General features: G+C 36.6%; 1 protein-coding gene across 1 annotated transcript in view; it reads right to left on the reverse strand.

Annotated features, from left to right (window-relative positions):
- Positions 1-20,991, reverse strand: part of PXDN (peroxidasin) — an 83,744-nt gene that overhangs the window by 47,872 nt on the left and 14,881 nt on the right. Inside the window, exons 2-4 of the mRNA XM_030448217.1 lie at positions 13,479-13,550; positions 11,869-11,940; positions 5,101-5,172 (exon numbers count right to left, since the gene is read on the reverse strand). Of these exons, the coding sequence (XP_030304077.1) occupies positions 5,101-5,172; positions 11,869-11,940; positions 13,479-13,550 (216 nt within the window). The remainder of the gene's footprint in view (positions 1-5,100; positions 5,173-11,868; positions 11,941-13,478; positions 13,551-20,991) is intronic.

The raw sequence follows: 20,991 nt of genomic DNA on the forward strand, positions 1-20,991 counted from the left end.
TAACTCTAATACAGAGCAGAATAATTCTGCTCATATAGAGCTGAATTAATATGTTAATATGGGTAAAAGAAAATGCATAATTAGTATTCCACTAAGATCAGGTAAACAGATTTAAAGAATTCCATTAATATTTGGGGACCTCCCTAGTTAGAGGACTGCAGAGTACACTTTTTATCCCTGACACACACAACTCTTCAGCTGACATATCAAAAAATAGTAAATATTTCGAAGAAAATAATTGTGAAAAACAAACACATCTGAAAATAAACAAGATTTAGAGCTCAGTCTTGGGATCCAGATACAGAAAGCTCATGACTGCCCAAGCCAATTACTTTGGCATTTCAGGTGGGATTCATAGAATCATAGAATCATAGAATCCTAGGGGTTAGAAGGGACCTCGAAAGATCATCTAGTCCAACCCCCCCTGCCAGAGCAGGGCCACCTAGAGTACATCGTGCAGGAACATGTCCAAGCGGGTTTTGAATGTCTCCAGTGAAGGAGACTCCACGACCCCCCTGGGCAGCCTGTTCCAGGGCTCTGTCATCCTTACAGTAAAAAAATTTTTTTGAATATTCAACTTGAACCTCCTGTGCTCCAATTTACACCCATTACCCCTTGTCCTATCACTGGTCATCACTGAGAAAAGCCTAACTCCATCTCCCTGACACTCACCCCTTACATATTTGAAAACATTGATGAGGTCACCCCTCAGTCTCCTTTTCTCCAAACTAAAGAGACCCAGCTCCCTCAGCCTTTCCTCATAAGGGAGATGTTCCACTCCCTTAATCATCTTAGTAGCTCTGCGCTGGACTCTTTCAAGCACTTCCCTGTCCTTCTTGAACTGAGGGGCCCAGAACTGGACACAATACTCCAGGTGCGGCCTCACCAATGCAGAATAGAGGGGGAGGAGAACCTCTCTTGACCTACTAACCACACCCTTTCTAATGCACCCCAGGATGCCATTGGCCTTCTTGGCCACAAGGGCACATTGCTGGCTCATGGTCATCCTCTTGTCTACCAGGACCCCCAGGTCTCTTTCACCTACACTGCTCTCCAGCAGGTCAGCCCCCAACCTATACTGGGACATTGTGTTGTTCTTCCCCAAATGCAAAACTCTACACTTCCCCTTGTTGAACTTCATCATGTTTCTCTCTGCCCAACTCTCCAGCCTGTCTAAGTCTCTCTGAATGGCAGCACGGCCTTCCGGTGTGTCAGCCACTCCTCCCAGCTTAGTGTCATCAGCAAACTTGCTGAGGGTACACTCTATACCCTCATCCAAGTCATTGATGAAGATATTGAACAACACCGGTCCCAGTACCGACCCTTAAGGGACTCCACTAGTCACACACCTCCAACCAGATTCTGCCCCATTGACTACAACTCTCTGACTCCTTCCTTTCAACCAGTTCCTGATCCACCTCACTACCTGATCACCAAACCCATACTTGGTCAACTTATCTACAAGGATGCTGTGAGAGATGGTGTCAAATGCTTTACTGAAATCAAGATAAACCACATCTACCGCTCTTCCATCATCTATCCACCTAGTAATTTCCTCATAGAAGGCTATGAGGTTAGTCAAACATGATTTACCCTTGATAAAACCATGCTGACTGCTCTTGATGACCCCCATGTCCTTGATATGCCTGGAGATAGTGACAAGAACAAGTTGTTCCATCACCTTTCCAGGGATGGAGGTGAGGCTGACCGGTCTATAGTTACCCGGGTCCTCCTTCTTGCCCTTCTTGTAGACTGGAGTGACATTTGCTATTCTCCAGTCCTCAGGCACCTCTCCTGTTACCCATGACTTACTGAAGATGATGGAGAGTGGCCTAGCAATGACCTCCGCCAGCTCCCTCAGCACCCTTGGATGCATTCCATCTGGACCCATCGACTTATGGATGTCCAGATTACTCAGCTGATCACTGATTCTGTTGTCTAAGCCCAGGCATACAGCAGTTTTGTGTACTAATACATACAGCAGTTTTTTAAATGCAAGAACATAGAGGTAGCATTTGATGCCTCTCGGGTGTTCCGGCTGCCTTCCAGCTGCTACTCCAAAAAAATGCAATTTTCCTCCCAGTTTGTGTCACCTTTGCCAGACCCAAACTATGTCATGCAGATTCAATAGTTTCTAAACTGGTACTAAGCAGCCTCTTTCATCAGTTACTTCCTTCCTCCATGCCCTGCCATGACTGAAGTTGGGTGACGATTTATGTATGGCTCAGCGTGTTCAAGCATGTAAAACTCTCAAGGTTTTTTTCCAGAATTTACTCTAGCATAATCAAGTTTCAAGACCTGATTCCAAAAATATCTTTCCTTTGGATATTTTTGCCAAGTGAATACTTTTCTACTACAACTGCTACTAGCAACTAAGAACCACCTTCCAGAAGCAGAAAATGCTGGGTTTTTTCTTCCCTTATACATACAATCAAATTATATTTACAGTTTATCTCAAAAACAACACAAAGCCAGAAAACTGTTTGTTTTTCTGTTCAGTTAAACAAACAAACAAACACCCACAACACAAGCAACTAGCAATTTCATTGTGTTTCACTGGAGTATAAGAAATTACTATAAATCTTCTGAGCCATGGACTCGAGCATCTCCTTCTGAGAACTCTGCTAAGCACTGAGAAGAGCATTTGACTACGTCAATACATCCAGTAGCAATCCAGTAGTGTTGATAACTTGAAGCCATGAAGCTTCCATATGTGGAAACATTGTACAGAGTTCCAAACAGAAGTCAGGGGACTTAAGAATTTGCTTACAATAACTAATACCGGTCTTATGAACACAGTCTTTCTCCAAAGAAAATGTTACAAGGCACACTTTGTAGAGTCAGAATCTATTACTATGCTACAGATGTATAAAATTCAAATCTCTCACAAACTATCATGAACTGTGAATCTCAATACTTTCTATTGACTTTATTTCCAGCCTTGCCATTGGCTTCCTGTCCTCCACTTTCCTCTCCACTGAGCTCTGTTTTTAAGATCTGCCCAGAAGAAGGGCTCTGAAGCTTCCTGATGTGCCCCCAGCAGGGCACCAACCTTGCCCAGCAGCTCACCAGAACACTCACAGGAGCTGCTTGTGGCAGCTGAGGCCATGACTCAAGGACAGGCACTCATCAGTGGTATGCCAGGCTCCTGAGCTAGAAATGAGACTAAGTCCTTTTTTTTAAAACTAAATTTCATAAAGAATAATGTTTATGTCTCACGGTAGAGCTTAAGCTGGGGCAGTGTGATATCAATGCACACAGAAAGGCTTAACTGCAACCTAGTAGAACACTACATTCAGAAGGTGTAAATATTCCAGAGTGATTCTGTTTTTCAGTCATAACACAGATCAAAAGAACAAAAGGACAATTGTTGCTACTTGCAGCACACCAGCTTGTAGCAGGTGGAAAAAAATTATTGTGGAATCATTAGTAATGTAATAAGTGGGCCTCAGTATTTCAAGTTCCACAGAGAAAATAATAATTGCTATTAGCATGCAAGGAAGCCGTACCAGTTGCTGTCAATATGCTGCAGTAATTGTCTCTAGAGTAGGAGGAAGGGGAAGAGAAAGGCAATAAGGAAACAAAGGACATATATAAATATGCTTGATAAGGATCACTTCTACTGTGTCCAGTTCTGGGCCCCTCAGTTTAGGAAGGATATCGAGGTCCTGGAGCAGGTCCAAAGGAGGGCAACCAGGCTGGTGAAGGGACTCGAGCACAGACCTTATGAGGAGAGGCTGAGGGAGCTGGGGCTGTTCAGCCTAAAGAAGAGGCGGCTCAGGGGAGACCTCATCGCTCTTTACAACTACCTGAAAGGAGGTTGGAGCCAGGTGGGGGTCGGTCTCTTTTGCCAGACGACTTTCAACAAGACAAGAGGCCACGGTCTTAAGCTGTGCCAGGGGAAGTTTAGGTTGGATATTAGAAAGAATTTCTTTACGGAGAGAGTGATCAAGCATTGGAATGGGCTGCCCAGGGAAGTAGTGGATTCTCCGTCCCTGGAGATATTTAAAAAGAGACTGGATGTGGCACTTAGTGCCATGGTCTAGCAACCGCAACGGTGGTTCAAGGGTTGGACTCGATGATCTCTGAGGTTCCTTCCAACCCAGCCAATTCTATGATTCTATGATTCTATGATTCTATGATTCTGTTTTTTATAGAATCTCTTCTTTCAAAAATTATGTATTACCCTCTAAAATCAGCTTGTGATTTTGTACCCATCTGACATGTGGCTTTATTTAAGATACACATTGTGTCCACTAATATCCAATAAACCTTTGCAGTAACAATGAAGTAGATACATATCAAAGAAAAATTGTAATAACTGTAAGAAGTTTAAAAATTTATGTTGACTAGAAGAAAGATATTTAGCCCCCTAAATGTATATGCTACAAAACTCATTTGTCTAGTACTGTTGTGCGGCAGACAAACTGTTCTGATTATAAAACAAAACATAATTAAATTTAATAGAATCAATACAGTCAGGCTTTGTCATGCTGATAATGATTTTTTTTTTCATTCTTTTTCAATAGAAATTAATCTTCAGTCATTATGTATGGAGGATTATGGTTTTAATCATTCTTTCTAGAAGACATTGAAACAACTACATTATGAGCGATGAACATTCTTCCGTATCTGTGTCTGGCAATGATTCACAAGTATCAATAACAGTAAGGTTCTGATTTTAAAACCTCTTCTCATTTTCAAATAAAAAAAACTGAGTTAAACTTCAAGAGCTGGCATAAAACAGTAAGTGCTACAGTCAAAGGAACTAAGATGTTCTACAGAAATTAAATCAGCATCTCTCTCTAAACAATGCACATTTGTTTTCAACATATTCCACAATAACACTTCTTTTTCATCCAAGCTACATGACAATGGGTAGGGACACCAGGAATGCAAATCACAAATAAAAGACAAACATAGAAATGAAGAATCTGACACAGAGATCCATTTTGGTTTTCCGCATGCAAATGATTCTGGGGCGCTCTGCCTAACAACCCAGGGAGTGCAGACATGCACAGCATGCAGGTAGGGTGTATGGATCAAGACATGCACAGGGGAACCATGGAGATGACAGCACAGAAGAGAAAGGGCACTTACAGTTGTTCTAGAGAGGCAAGTCCTTTAAATGCTTGCCTGTCAATTGACTGGATTTCATTCTTGTACAAATAGCTGAAACAAGAAACAATCAGTAATATTAGTACACAAATGAGAGCTACATGAGGGTGGAAGAGAAGAATTAAGTTGACATGTGAAGACAGTTTTTCAACTACACATTAGGAAAAAAAAATAGAAAACAAAATTTAAACACATACACATACAAATACTTTGTCATTGAGATTTCATCTTAAACATTTGCCAGGAAAGGCAAAAGTCTGGGCCTTGAAGGCTCTGAGGCTTTGGGATGCTTTGGGAGTCCCAGTGCTCACTATTACTACTTAATGTTTCTTTGCCCCTCAGTTTCTGGATGGGCTTCTCAAAAATCAAAATAAATACTGATTAAAAGGACATAACTGGATCTGAATTGTCTTTACCAGAACACACCAGTGGTGCCATTGGCCTCTTTCTTTAAAATATCTAATCTGGATACTGGACAAATATTCAAATTATGATGGAATTCGTCTTTTTACTGGACTTGGAGAACAAACTGTGACAATTTCTATAAATTAGCCTGTGTAACTTTTTGAATATTTACAAAAAAATACAAGTTAGAATATTGGTACTGCATCCATAAAACAGCATTGTATGTTTGTTGGGTCACTGTGTAGAAGAGGGACGTTAGGTCCATATTGATACTCTATAATATAAACAGAGTAAACATATGCACAGTACCAGTATGGTCACATGTGCTGTCTATACCTTTTCTAGAGAATTAAAATTAATCAGGTTGAATGAGTGTATGTGCTCATATTCATCATGCTTTTAACAGTAAGGGTGGTTTAGTTGAGAGGTTGTTGGAGAAAAACCACAGATATGGTGGTGACTGTAGGTTCTGCATACAGGCAGCAAATAAAAATACTGTTGGGGTTCAGTGTCACTCTCTTTTTGTGTTAGATTAGGAAAAGGCTTGGATGTAAGAACTTTCTCACAATTATTTGACAAATGACTTGAAATTCAGTTAATCAGGCATGGATTTCTATGAAAAAGGGATGAAGAGACTTTGGAACACAAGGGGCTTTATTAGCAGGCATTTTATTAGTAGTGGTCTTGACTTTTCTATTATTACTTTTCAATAAGCTACTGGAAGTATTACAAATTTCTTTTGAAACAGCAGATAAAGTACCAGCTCTGCTGGAGTTGGAATTTTTTACAGTGATTTGACAATGGTCAATATTTCACAACAGACCACAAGAGAAAAAAATTTGCAGGTATCTGATGTTCAGCTCATGACAACCTTGGAGGACAATGTGGAACGGTATCTTTCTCTAGAGTCTAAGTGTAGTATTCCAATGCATTGCTTTGCCAGGTTCCAGTATATTAATATACAGACACTCAGTGTGCCTAATTAACATTAGATGTTCACATTAACATTCAGATACAAAAAGAAGTGTCTCTAATAACAGAATAACAAGTAAGCAAAAATTTCTGAGATTTTTAGAATGCTCAAAATTCTGAACAAATTGAACTGGAAAAAAAAATACCATCACAGTACTGTAAAAACTTCAAAAATAACTTAGAATAGATGTACTACACTTACTTTGGACGTGGAATTGGTTTTAATTCTATTTAAAATATATTATTTGAAAATATATTCTATTTAAAAATATATTATTTGGGTACTTGAGTATCCATATCATGGATATAGAAATGTCTCAGATTTACCAATTAACTTGAGGATCACAGCTGTTACAATTTTGTCTTTCCTTAATTTCCCACTCTGCACAATACTAAATTTAAATCTTATTTTCCAGAAAGGATTTTAAATACACCATTTCTTTTCACACCTTACAAAATTCCAAGGAATGAGCAGCTGAATTGTTATTTACCCAACACTTGGAACTGTGGAAATTCTTCTTATTCCACTGAATACTAACCTGCTGATCAGACCAATGAACCAGAATGGGCTAAGATACTTTTCATAACCAAGCTTAGTTACTTAGCTCTTGTGAGCATTTGAATAATTCTAATCAAGAAACCTGATCAATCCAAGTTGTTTGGTTTTTGTGGTTTGTTTTGTTCTGGGTTGTTTGGGGTTTTTGGTTTGGTTTGGTTTTTGTTTGTTTTTTTTAAATAACATAACTTTTATTTACTTGCTGCAGACAACGTAAGGCAGTGACACAAGGGTGGGTCAGAGGAAGACTGGGACAGTCAATTTGTACTTTTGCAGACTTTTACCACCATACTGCAGAGAAGGGAGAAGCCTTTCATGTCCTGTTTTGGAGCTCTTACCAAGTCATTGTGGTGGGACTTGATTAGGGATTAAAATTTAAACTACAACTTCATCCATCCTTATCAGAAAACCTCCAGATGCAGGACACTCAGCTGCAATCAGTCTACCATGTCCTCTCTACAGAAAAACCCCAGCAATCCTAATGCTACAGAAACCTATGTCCTATGGCAGGTGTATTAACAAGTCTTTAATTTAGTTGTGTATTATTCCCTGAATAATGAGAGAAATGATAGAATACAAAATGCAAATAAGTAGCACTCCCAAAAAATATTTATGCTTTTCTAAAATGGTACTGTGCCTAACAAGTCTTGTAAACACTGCACTAATCTTGAGCAAAAACATTCTCACAATTTATCCCAGCAACATTAGTAGAAAACAGATCTAAAATATATTATATATGAGAAAAAAACAAAAAACCCCCAAAAAACATTTTATTTACCTTAATGCTCTTTTACACAATTCAACAATTAGATTTTTACGAAGCACTAATAAATAGTGGATTAAGATGACAATGGGATATATTATATTAAGACATTAAATTATTTTCTAGCAATTAATTCTGTTTTCAGAAGGGGTAAAAACAGTGTTTTCCAGAAGTGCTAGTAGGACTGATAGAGGCCATATACTGGTGATATACTTGGAAAATTTATAAAAAAATAGGTAACCAGTTATCAGAACATTAGAAAAAAAATTATTCTAAAGTTTGCAAGATCCCCTATGACAATAATTTGTGGCAGTTTTAGGTCCAAATTTCTAATTATTAGATGGTCATCTCAATGTTGTCATGTCTGATTTCTCAGCTCTCCATTTCTCGCAAAGTGAATACGTTTCAATGTTGTTGCCAAACTTATTTTTTCATCTTCCATTTTTAGGTCTTGCACTTATTTCTAGCTTACTGTTTTGTAAATACCAAGGGTTTTGTTTTTATCTGAAATGTTTTTTTTTAATTACTGATCTATATTTCATAATTTTCTATATTTTTTTACCTAAATTCTTTCTGTTTAACTTAAGCTCATTTTTTCCACTGCTGTTTCTGAATTTTATAGTGTCCTACATGTTAAAACTGTAGTATGAGTCCACCTTCAATTTCCAGTTATCTTCTTGCTTGGACAATAAACTGTCAGCTTTCAGGATCAAGAAGGATTATCCTACTAAGTTTCCACAAATCTTCCTAGATCTATATTGTACAGTTGGGACAGTTTTCTTGCTCATCTTTCTGTAATACCACCTCTAGTCAGTAAACCAAGAAACCAGTAAACCAAGGATGTAAATCAAACACACTCAATGCATCACACACATCAAGAATACTTCTGCATATTGTAACAAGAGCAGCACACTAAAAACATGTTGCCAAATACTTTGCTCATATGAAGACAACTTTTAAAGTTTATTTTAGAAAGGAGTGTTTACAGTAATCTTTGTAGAAGGAGGGAATATAAGAAAAAATTATACAGAATCACTGAAGTGAAGAAACTGTATTATAGATAGGGTCCAAGCTACTAATGCCTTTTTGATCCTTATTAGAGAAATATATTATCACCAATAAGGTATATGAAACAAAGATAGGAAGACAGAAAGACAAAATGACAAGGGAAAAAGTATCCCCTTAGTTTCATACAGAAACAGTAATGATGACATTTCTTTCTTTCCACCTTTTAGTCAAAGATGACATGGCACAGCAAGATCAAGCAAAACTGTTAATAGAACTGTCAAAATTTCAATTACATGAAGAACTAGATAACAAATATTTCTAAAAAATAAGCTTCAAAAACTGTATGCACATAGTGTTTTTTCTATAATGTAAAGCCAGATTTTACAATTATGAATAGCTGCACTGCACAGAAAATTGAGGAACTATTATTACTCTGACAAAACCTATTCTTCAGACAGGTAATTCTGAAAACATATATACTGAAAATTCTGAAAACATAAAACTCTAACATCAGTTTCAGAAAGAAGTAGAATAAAGAAGCATTCGAAAATTCTAGGGCTTCTGTGACACTTGCTGGAAAAAAGTTTTGTTTGAAAGCACAAAACCTGACCTGCAGCAGAGGTACAGGAATGGGCCTTTATATCTGTCTCTCAGATACTGGTTTCTTATTGGGGTTTTTTTTGTTATTGTTTGTTTTGTTTGGAGTTTTTTTATTTGTTTTTGCTTTTGTTTTTTTTTAAATAATTATAATGCATTGTGGTTTTATACTTACATATTTTATACATAACTATATAGTTACAAATAGTTTATACATGGTTATACATCTGTATTTACCAATAGTTATACTTATTTTATTTAAAAATACATATATTTTGCTAAATCAAAGCCACTGAGAAATGGCAAGTTCTCTAAAATTACTCAGTGAATTATACATTTTCAGAACCACCTGCAACCCAGTACCTGAGTTTTCATAAGAACACAAGTAACGTCATGGACCAGTGATCTCATTTTATGAAACAGGACAATACAAGTTAGGTTTGCAAGTATCCATAGGATCAGGCCATAAAATCCCTCAACTATTCCAGATGATTTGTCTTTGGAATATGAAATTCTGAACAGTATTTCTAACTTTTGTACAATCTCTCCCCCTCAATTTCTTCTTCTATTCCCCCGACTGGGAAAAAAAATTGGTTTGTTTTGGCCTACACAATACAACTAGCATGCACCTACTCAGCTGAAATTTTCACAGATGAACTGGTTTTGGTTCACTTAAGCCTTTTGTATTGATATCTGACCAGGGCCAGCATTCTTCTAACTTTAAGCTTTTAACACTGTTAAAAGCTAAAGTTTTATACTACAGCCATTGATATAGGCAAAAAGATCTTCCTGAAGTTTGTTTTCGGAAAATGGGGGGGTGGCGTTAAAGAAAAGCTCTCTGCACTTGAATAAACTGCCACATTGAACTTGATGTTAAAATTTATCAAGGAACAAGAGGAAGAAGAAAAGATCTTTCTCTTAACAATATAGATACAGATAAAAATTACTAAATGTATATGAAAACAAATTATACTTCATTTACCTCTTCTCATTGTTTTATTGAGCTGAACAGAGTGCATAGTTGAGTTTTAGCTCAAGTTAAATACAGGCTAGACAAAGGCAAGCATGTGAAAACAAAGAACTAGTAAGAACCAAGTAGTATTTCTGCACAGCTGCTTACTATGGAAAGAAGCTTTAGCCATCCTGAATTAGTAGACCTTACAGACTCTACTACCACATCCACCATTCAAACTTATAACAAATACAATCACTATGGACTTTATAAAACTCCCTGGGAACAGTCTGTTCAAGATTCTTTTTCTTTCTGTTGCATTCAGATTAGACAATTTTATTACTAAAAGACAATACATACAAAGCCAAAACCGGGATATGTAATCAAACACAACTTGGAAAAACAGGTCATATAACTGTAAAAATTTAAGTGATTTTAGTTGTCCTCCCTTCTCCTACCTCCATAGAGCTATTTCAGACTGCATTCTTGAAAACTAGATGGAAAATTAAGCTTCCAAATTGTTTGTAAAGCAATCAGATCTCAAATTAACCCTATTTTTCTGTACAGCATTCAAGCAATGATCAGTACTGAAAGACAATGAAGTGAAACTTTTCTGTTTGACACTTCATAAGGTGAACTCCAGAGACTAGAGCTGAGAATCCATAATAACTTACTCTTCAGCTTTTGTCTTTGATACAGATAATATGAAAATTTTATATGCCTTTTGTTTATTGGCATAATTAATACATGTGCTATGTTAGTTAAAAATGGGAGAAGTTAGTCTTAAAATATATAGGGGGCAGACATAGAATTTATGGCAAATCATATAAGTACTTTTTTTGTTTGACTTAATTTTTCTCTTACAAACTTATACTGTGTTCATCAAACCCCTCTGCAACCCAGTCTAATAGAAGATATCCCTGCCCATCCAGAGGAACTGGAACTAGATGACCTTTAAAATCCCTTCCAACCCAAATAATTCTAAGATTCTATGATGTAGTAGTAGTTAAAAATCTTTTATAAGTTACAAGCTTTAGTAGTAGTTAAAAAGCTTTTATAAGTTACAAGCTTCTGCAGACACAAATCTTGAACTACCTGCTATTAAACCACTTGCCAAAACACAAATTTAAAAGGACCGTGTATGAAGGTTTCAGTGAACCTTAAAGAACTGAATTCCTAAACCTTTTAACTTATCACTTTTAAAATTATCTTTTAAGATGCATATTTTAAACAGTAACTACTCAGTTCTTTAAAATCTACTGTACTACAGATATCAAAGTGTAGTGATATTTACATTAGCAATTCTTAAAGAACCTGTATATAGAAAACCAGACCCATAGTTTGTCCCACATTATAAATTAATCTCACAGATTTTCAGTGTTGTTTATCTCCTGAAATAGTGAGCCAGATTAAAATAAAATCTTAGATTAAAAGACTTTCACAATGAAGAAATTCCATTACACACAGATGGAAAAAAATTATATTCATTTAACTTACAGATATTTCAGATTTTCAAGGTCTTCAAATGCCCCACTAGGTATTCTTTTTATTTGATTGTTGTTTAGAAGCCTATAAAAAGAAATGAACACCTGTTTATTTTAATATACAGGAACAGTAGGGGAAAATATACATCAAGTGTAATAGAGTATTAAAAGGAAAACTTGAAAAAAATTAAAGAGCAAATACACTTTTTCCCCTCCCAGTAACTGTTAGAAGGAGAGAAAGTTACATGCTCACAGATGTTCAGTCACTACCTTGCAGGAGAAAACTCTAAAACAATTGGACAGAAATAAAAAAGCAAAAGTAATCTATAAATCAAAACAATATGGCTTTTTGTAAGAATATAAGATGAAGATGAAAGGAAAAAAATCTTGGTCCCAAACCTACACATAAACTTTAAATTGATAAAAACTGATATTAACAAAGATTTGTTACTAGCAGGAGCATTAAAGTGAACAGTAACACAACAGATTAACAGATTTGCACTCATTCCTCATTCAGTGATTATATGAAGAACAGGGAATCCCAATTAATGAATCCTGTCCTCATTCAGGACTTGTGGATCTCAGATCAGTGATTTGGACAATTAGAAGTTGAATTTGGATACCTGACAGAAATTGTAATTCAAAACTGAGGATCAGCTGCAAACAGAGGTATGATAAAAGTGACTGGAAGTAGGAATAGCCAATAATAATGTCTTGGTAGCACAGGTTTGGACAATATTCTTTTTGGGGAAAGTCCTATCATTTCTTCTGGCGTGAATATACAATAAAAGATGTCTCAATACATTTGTTTCTATCTCTTTGCAGGATAAACAGATAATAGTGATACAAAGCTGATTGATATCAATATTGCATTTCTGTTCACACACTACTTGTGTTCTAGAAAACAGATTCGCAATCACAAGTCAAGTACATTTTAAAGTAAAAACAACTGTCTAAATTCTTCCTCACATCTGCTAATATATTAGACAATATGATATGAATGACAGAAGAGATATTAAGTTAAACTATAATACATATTCTAGTTGCATTGTGGGTTTGTAAAAAGTCTAGAAAACATGGATTTTTCTTTATAAACATATAGTAAAAAAGACCTACATAAAAGAGAGCTCAGTAGGAACAAAGCCTTGAACTTTTGCCAGTCCTGGTGAGTACATTAGAATAGGAAAGTTCAGGCCATTAGAGTCTGTCAAATATTTTGTAACTGCAACATACTTGCAGATCTGTGCCTTTAAACAGCTTCTGTGCCTTTAAACAGCTTTGCAGTAACTTCACGATTACATTATGTGGTATTTCACCAAAGTCATTTAGCAAAATTTGGAAAAAAATTATACAGCAAAGGTCTATATTTTTCATACTTCCAATTAGAGAATATTAATAAAACATTAATATGTAAAAAACCACATTTTTAATTTTAATATACATATACCTGGTTTTGCTTTCAAATACTTTAGGCCTAAAGCTCACAACCCTTTTCTATGTAAATATTACAGCTGCAATTTGTAAGACTATTTACCTGTGATAAATGAGCAGATTTGTCACATTATCAAATAAACCATATTAAATAAGAAGGGGAAAGAGCCTACAGGTTGCAAAAGAACTTACAGTGTGTTCAGGTTTTTAAGCCGTCTAAACTCTCCAGGCTGGATTTCTTTGATCCTATTAAATCTTAGGTCTCTGTAGAATAAAGAAAGAAGAATCATGTCATTAAAAAAACTATGTATTTTTTTCTATGAAAAAAACCCTAGGTACAAGTCTTCTGTGACCAGCGTGAACGGCCTCTGCCCACAAACCATAGCTTTTGACTAGAGGAGAAGGCAAAAGACATCCAAACACTGACAAGTTAAAGCAAAGGATTGACCAAATCCAGCCTCAGGAGTCAAGGCTGACCCTGTGCTGATGAATGATGTACCTTTAAGAACAAACATTTAAGTGCCCAATTTAAATCCAGCTGCTTGAAGCTATTGACATTCTTATTTAACTTCATATTCTCTTATTTTTTACCATCTCCAATTTCCTTTTGTATCCATAGCTTAATGAGAACCTCTTTACCACAAGGGAAACCCCAGTTTCTCCAGTGAGATTCAGTAGAGCAAGGAGCAAGGTGGCAGCATCGTGGGCAGTGAGAAAACACCATGGCTCTGCCAGTCTAACACCTCTCCCCTGCTGTAATAAGACTGTTTTATCTCTGACCATCTTTTCTTCCCTGGCTCCAAGCTGCACTGTCTTACTGCTTGCTCATATCAGCTTTCATATTTGCAGTGGCTCAGAATCTGATTTAACCAATTTGTCTGGACTAGCAATAAAACCATACACAAGAAAACAAACCAAGAAATAATTTTCTGCCTGATGAACAAACTGAATGGGCTTCCTGGGAGACCACACAGGTGACTAAAGATCAGGATCAGGGGAAAGGAAGGGGGAGCAGCAGGTCTGTTGAATTCTTCCCTAGCAGCAGACCAAGGGAACCAGAACCTTACAGTCTCTGGCAAGTGAACATAAAGGAAGCAAATGGAAAGTAAGTAAAATCTGAATGACTATGATCACACTTACTGCCCTTTCTAGAAGGTACACAAACCAACTGCTTTCCAATACTAGGACACAGAAATGTCTTAAATTCAATCTTAGCACCAGAACCAGCCCTAGTTAAAACATAAATATGCATTGCATTTTAATAGGTAATATACAATCAAAAATTCTGGAGTTAGAAATTTAGTCAAAGAAAATATAGAAAATGAGACAAAAGTCATCTGCATACTAATCCCATGCAGCCTCACTGTCTGACTTTGTAGTTGGTGGGGGGTACAGTTGCCTGAAGTCTTTTGCAAAGCACATAGTTAAGCATCATTCCTCCTGAATCAGCCCTGCAAGTCTTATTCAGCTCTGGAATAATGGCATCTGAAGGACTTTTTCTACATAAGTGGTTTAGGATGTGGCCAACTGTTCATTGTAAGGAAAGGATAAGACAGTAGTTCTATTTGCATTTCACTCCACCAAAATTTTTGCTCGGTGACTGGAATAAAGAAGGGATGCAAAATTCCATCCTTCATTTAGATGTGTTAGTTTAGACATGCAGGACAACCCTTGCTCAACTCCCTGCTGGGACTTCCAGATTTAGAAGCCCCATTTGTTGTAACTTAAATTTGTTTTTTGCAGAAGTATGTTCTGTAGTTATAGCTGAAGTGTTATATTTTGTTCATCACTCACACAAGAAATTCTCATCACACATGAAACGCACATGTCTGCTGCCTGTGAGTAACTGAATCTCAGTCAAGATTTTCTAAGCAAGCACTGCATGTAGGGTGCACTGAGAAAAGACACAGCAGACCCCTCTTGTAAGTATCACTGAAGGTGTCATTCCACCGTATTGGGAGTTTTTCTACATTATCTGAAAGTATAAACTTTGATAATTCAATAAAAAATTTTAATTTTTATACCAGTGTCAAAAATGCAAAAATCCATGAGTGCAATACTGAAAATTGAGTATTTTTCAAAAGCCTCAAAATACTATTACTACTAACAATATTAACTTAATATTTTGCCTAATAACCCAAACCTAAATGTCATAAATAAATCTACTACATCTAATTCCTAATTCAGATTGTCTCCTTTATTAGGTGTTTCACAGTGAAAATATTTAATCCTTAGAATTATACTGAGATAACATAATACTACTTTTAGGAAAGAGTATGTTAGTGTTTCTTTCTTTTCTCAAGTATTCTTAGCTGGTAGTCTTCCATCTAAGCATCTTCCTTCAAGGAGATTCTGCCTGACCTCCCAATACACTTTGCTAACAATGTTATCTCTTATCTTGCATCCTACAATACAAAATATGTATATTTTTAAAAAGAAGAACCATTCCAACAAAAATGAAATTTTCCTCCTACAACAATAAAGCCGTAAAATTTGTCTTTCTGTCATGAAAGCATCCAAGATCCTAATGGTTACCGTTTTCCTCCTCCTTACAATCCTTCACAGCTTAATGACTTAAGTTGTAAACACACACATCAGCCATAGAAACTTGTACAGAAGCCCATCCCACTGAAGCATTACATCTCCCCTGAATAACACAAACATAACAACATGTCGAGGGTCCCAAGTAAACTGAATACTCTCAGGATCATTTTCCTGGCCCGGCATCATCTGGCCTGTGCTAATTCACAGACCACAGCCAGGAAATGTTCAGCAGAGTGCAAGGTTGCATGGGCCAAGAACGTGCCAGGGAGCACGCTGACAATTTAGCAATTGGACACCCCCGAGAGTCACATTCCAGAGCCTGGGAGCGGTCGGGGTCCCACAGTACTGTGAATGGCCATAGGTCAGGGAGGCTGCCAAGGCATACGCAGCTCATGGGGTGCATATACACGGTTACTTAGCAGGCTTCCTATGTGTCACTATGTGAACAAGGTTTTATGTAAATCTTTAAGCTCTGGATGCATGGCATGTAAATAAATATGATATTCCTATCCTTTCTCTTCTATGGCAAAGTAAACAAGAGCTGTACTGTGGACACTTTGTCTGGACGAAAATAAATTTTGCTCCTGATAAAATCCTTATTTAAACTAACTGTTTCCATCAGTCACCCCTCCCCTTTAAGCTGCCCATCCTTAACAGTAAATTACTAACAATTCCAATTTAGCATTGAGAATTAACTTTTACCAATACTTTTATCTAATTAAGCATGGTAAAACTTCGACATATATAAATATTGAAAAACATGCAGCTGTTACTGTACAAACCAATGAGCTCATGGCAGCTCCTGGCACTCCCGAATATCCTGCTTAAAGTTTGCATTGACAGTCCACAGTAATAAAAACCATGGGTATGTTAACACATCCTGATGGGGCAAGAGAACATTTGGGCAAGAAAGAAACCTCTTCTCTCTTTGCTCCACCCCAGCCAGATCCTTCTCATCTCTGCCTGAGAACTGGGTACCCTACAACTTCATCAAGTCTGGGGTTTTTTTCCTGAGATATCCTCATTGCTAGAGAGAGAATATAGAGGCATCTTTCTGTTTTTCCAATTTTAACTTGTGTAAGAAAAACTTATCATGGCACGAAAGCATCATATTAAAGATCTTGAATAAAAGAAGGAAAAGCAAATAATACATTAAACTACTCCTTTGTTCATAGCCATCAGTCGCTCTGTATGTAAATGTAATTAGCCAGTTCTAACATGCATGATTTACTGAAAAACATTTCTCTTGGAATATAATATACATATGCAAAGCACAATCAGGGTATCAGTAAAGAACTCTACATGTCACACTCACATCAGACAGAAATGTTGCAATTGCAAAAACTTCAACTCTACTACCACAGCTAGAAGCATTCTTGCTAATTGTAAAGGTTATTCAAGGTTTTTTACTACTTAGTCTTTTATGAATTAATTATAGTGCACTTAAACCGGAATGCAAGTGTTTAGAACATTAACTTTACATGAAGTATTACACAAAACTTAGCACTCAGAACTTTGTAGCACTTTGCCATTGGCAAATTCAAAAGCAAAATAAGAGAAAAATATTAATATTTTCTAACTGTTGAAGATTAATTGCTATCCAGCAGAAACTCCCTATACCATAAATGCCAAACTATTATGTTTCTCTACACAGAACAAAAGTTCTGCAGATGCCAGCAAGACTACATCGCTTATGTCTACTTTATTCTTACTCTTTTTTTATTCAAGGTCATCCCAGCAGGAAATGAAAAACAGTTATCAGCATAGTAAAAACATTCAAACAGAGCAGAGCATGAAAATTGCACAAAAGAGGTTATATAATCAAGTTAGTGCAGTAACTGGATGATGTCAATGGCACTTTAATGCTGCTTTAACTACTGCCCTGTGCAAAAATGTGTCACTGTGTCGAACAAAGAGGAGGCCACCACTTTAAAAAAAATTAAACCAAAACCAACTTACAGCTTCAGCACTACTTATAGTAATCCTCACTGCTAGCAACATAACATTTTCTAGAATATCAGAGGAACCTATATATATAAATATATATATATTTATTTTTTTTTAAGATGTAGCCTTAGTGACTATCTTACTAACAAAATTACATTGGTCTCCTTTTTCTTGGCCAATTTTTTTTCCTGCATTATTTTTCCCCCAGTCTAATTACTAGATACATAATTACTAGAAATGTGATTTTCCCAAATTTAAATCAAGAGATTTTTCTTATCCGAATATTTGGCAGGACTCACCTTGGTCATAAAACCATGCTTATGAACACACCAACAATCATATTTGGATTATCTATCAATTACCCAATTAAAATAAATCCTGATTTGAACAGATATGTAAGATTTGCTGAAAGAGACTTTGAGTTCTTAAGCCTTAACAAATATATTTTTCAGCTACAGCATTTGTGAATGGAGAGCTCATGATGTATCTTTCCCCAAAGCTAAGGATTTGTTTTAACTAACAATTATTTTGCCATTAGAGTTGAAAGGAAAGCATTTAAATGTGAACTCAGTGAAAAGCAATACAGTATTGTCTTACTAAGTCCATAGATCCGTCTGCTGCCTTTGTTGCCAATTTTGCCAACCAGCTATGCAGAGCCACTAATAGGACTCAAGGGGGATTTGGTTGTTCAAAGTTTCAGGCACGTAAGCTTAATTGTCAAGAATTATACATGGAAAATTTACTCTGGCATGATCGTGGCTCTTTATCTCATCTACCTTCAGAGTCTTCCAAAATCCATCTACTAGAGAAATATGTTTTCAAAATACAATTTTTATTTTGAAATTCTAACTCTCATAATATAAACAACTTCAAAAAAAATCACAAAAAAACAAAGCCAAAAAACCCCAAACAAAACAGCTAAACACAACCAAAACCCACAGTAAAAGAAGTCCTCTCCTTTTAACTGTATGGATAGGACCATAAGAGTTGTATGGCTGTTTCCGCAGTTTGAATAACTAATAAGAAAAGGTTAAATCTGTCTTTATTTCTCTCAAGGGGATCTATTTTCAGAAGCAATAAAAAACTTGTTGACAGTACAGCCATTTGATTAATTACTGATTATTTTTGACAGAAATATCCTTTGGAAACAGCTGCTTTCTTGTCCTGCATTTGTGTGATGCCAAAAGAAATAGGGCACAACAGCTGCAGATGAGTGCCAAGTTAACAGAAATACAGGATGTGCTTGGATCAGGCATGGAGCCAACTGATCATTGGCACATTGCCAATAGTGATACACTGAATTTTTTTAAGACAGTGCATGCAGTTAGAGATGCAAACTCTTCACAGTTTCCTTCTCAATATTTATTGTTTCAGCTGTACTTTCAATAAAATAAAATAAAATAAATTCTCTTCTATAGTAGGCTACAGAGGCCTACAAAAGGGCAACTGACTAGTGGATGGCATACCATAAGCCACTGAAAAAAAAGTGGTAACAGCTTTGTTTATCTTTGTAGTTAATAGTCATCTGAATTACCATAGTGAAAAACCCCAGAGAAATACTGCTTTTATGCTACAGTAACAAATTACTGTTCTCCCAATCGACCATTTTGCAAAACAAATGTTTCTGCACTTCTCTGTCTCACAGGCAGGCTTAAGTCTAAAAACTACATCAACAAAATACTGATATTCTCAGAGGCAAGAACTAAAAGCCAGAAAGAAACTTTAACATCCTCTGACCTCCCACACAGGAGAAGTCATATAACAGTAGAGAAGTTCCTGTCTTTAGGCAATTAATGCTTTCAGAGCTGAATCATCCCTTTGAGAAAATTATATAAAAAAACATGAATCAAGCAAAACCTAGCACAAGTCACTCTGGCGATTAACTATACGCACTTTAAAAATGGGTAGGCTCACTCTGCTTCAAGTTTGAGTATGTTATCTTCAGTTTCTGATCACTAGAAGTAAACAGATATGTGGTTTTGCTTACAGATGAAGCAGTATTGACCCTTTTTCTTAAAACAGGTCTAGAGGAGTTAGACCCTGAATTTCATACCTCATTATTTTTTATGCAGCAGCAGTTTTTAATATTGTGAAATAACTAACTAACTAACTAAATCCTAACTCTTCCAGTTGGGGTGGGCAGGAAAAGTACACTCAGAATTCTTTGCCATTTTTCTGATTTTGTTCCATGGGAGGTAAGTTCCTTCCTTCTCTACAGCCAGCAAAATGGATGCAGGTGCAATGCAAGCAAGCAGGCATACTCATTAAAAAAAAAAATGCACTGATGAAAAAGAGTCACCTGCATTTTACCAGAGTGCCAGAGGTCAGAGAGCTGCTTAAATTTCCTTCCTAGCTCTGACTCTTCAGCCCTTCTGCCACAGGAGTGCCTTGCCAGATACACCCTGCATCAGGTGAGTATCCACACAGAGCTGAGGGCAATGATCTCTCATCAACAGAAGATCCAACAACTGAAAATAGGGATGTGAGGGCAGGATGGGAAAGAAGTTAACGCACTGGGCAGGTAAATGAATATACCAGAATGAGAGTGTAATTTCCCCAGAAGTGCAGTTTTAGAGGCTTTTCCTTCCTCAGAGCTGGAAGCCTCACTGAAGCAGTGCATGTATGCTTGCATGGCATTTATTATACCAATAACTAACATCCAGGATCTATAATGCTGATGACATTACTAAAGAATGCCCATTTTGTCTCCTTCAATTCACAAAGAAGTCTTGCAATACAAGTCTTGCAACCAAGAATGTAGAAAATTGAAGAAATTACTGCACCTAAAAATAACACAAATTTGACTCAAAAGCTTTTATTCATTGTAAACCTATGCATCACTCTTCCCTCTCTACTAGGTGGATTTTCTCAGAATGTGCTTCCAATTGTTATGTACTTTCCAGTTATTTCCAACACAAAGATTGTTGTGTTAAATGCAAACAGATTCAGAAGTATTGTTAGAACTTATCTGGATACTTGATCTTATAGAATGCCAAGGACATTTTACTATTAATATGGAAAGCACTATTGGCTTGCATAAAGAGTGAAAACAAATTCATGTACTCCATCACTTGGCTGCAGCTAAGGTTCCTGGTTTCAGAGAAAGAAATGGCTCTTCTTTTTACTTTATGGAAAATCACAAGTCACCTCACTGAAAAGACTGCAGCTCTTGGAATCATATTTTCTGCTTCTTGATGTTAACAACAGGCTTCCA

This window comes from Calypte anna, chromosome 3 (genome assembly GCF_003957555.1).
Source record: "Calypte anna isolate BGI_N300 chromosome 3, bCalAnn1_v1.p, whole genome shotgun sequence".
Taxonomy (NCBI): Eukaryota; Metazoa; Chordata; class Aves; order Apodiformes; family Trochilidae; genus Calypte; species Calypte anna.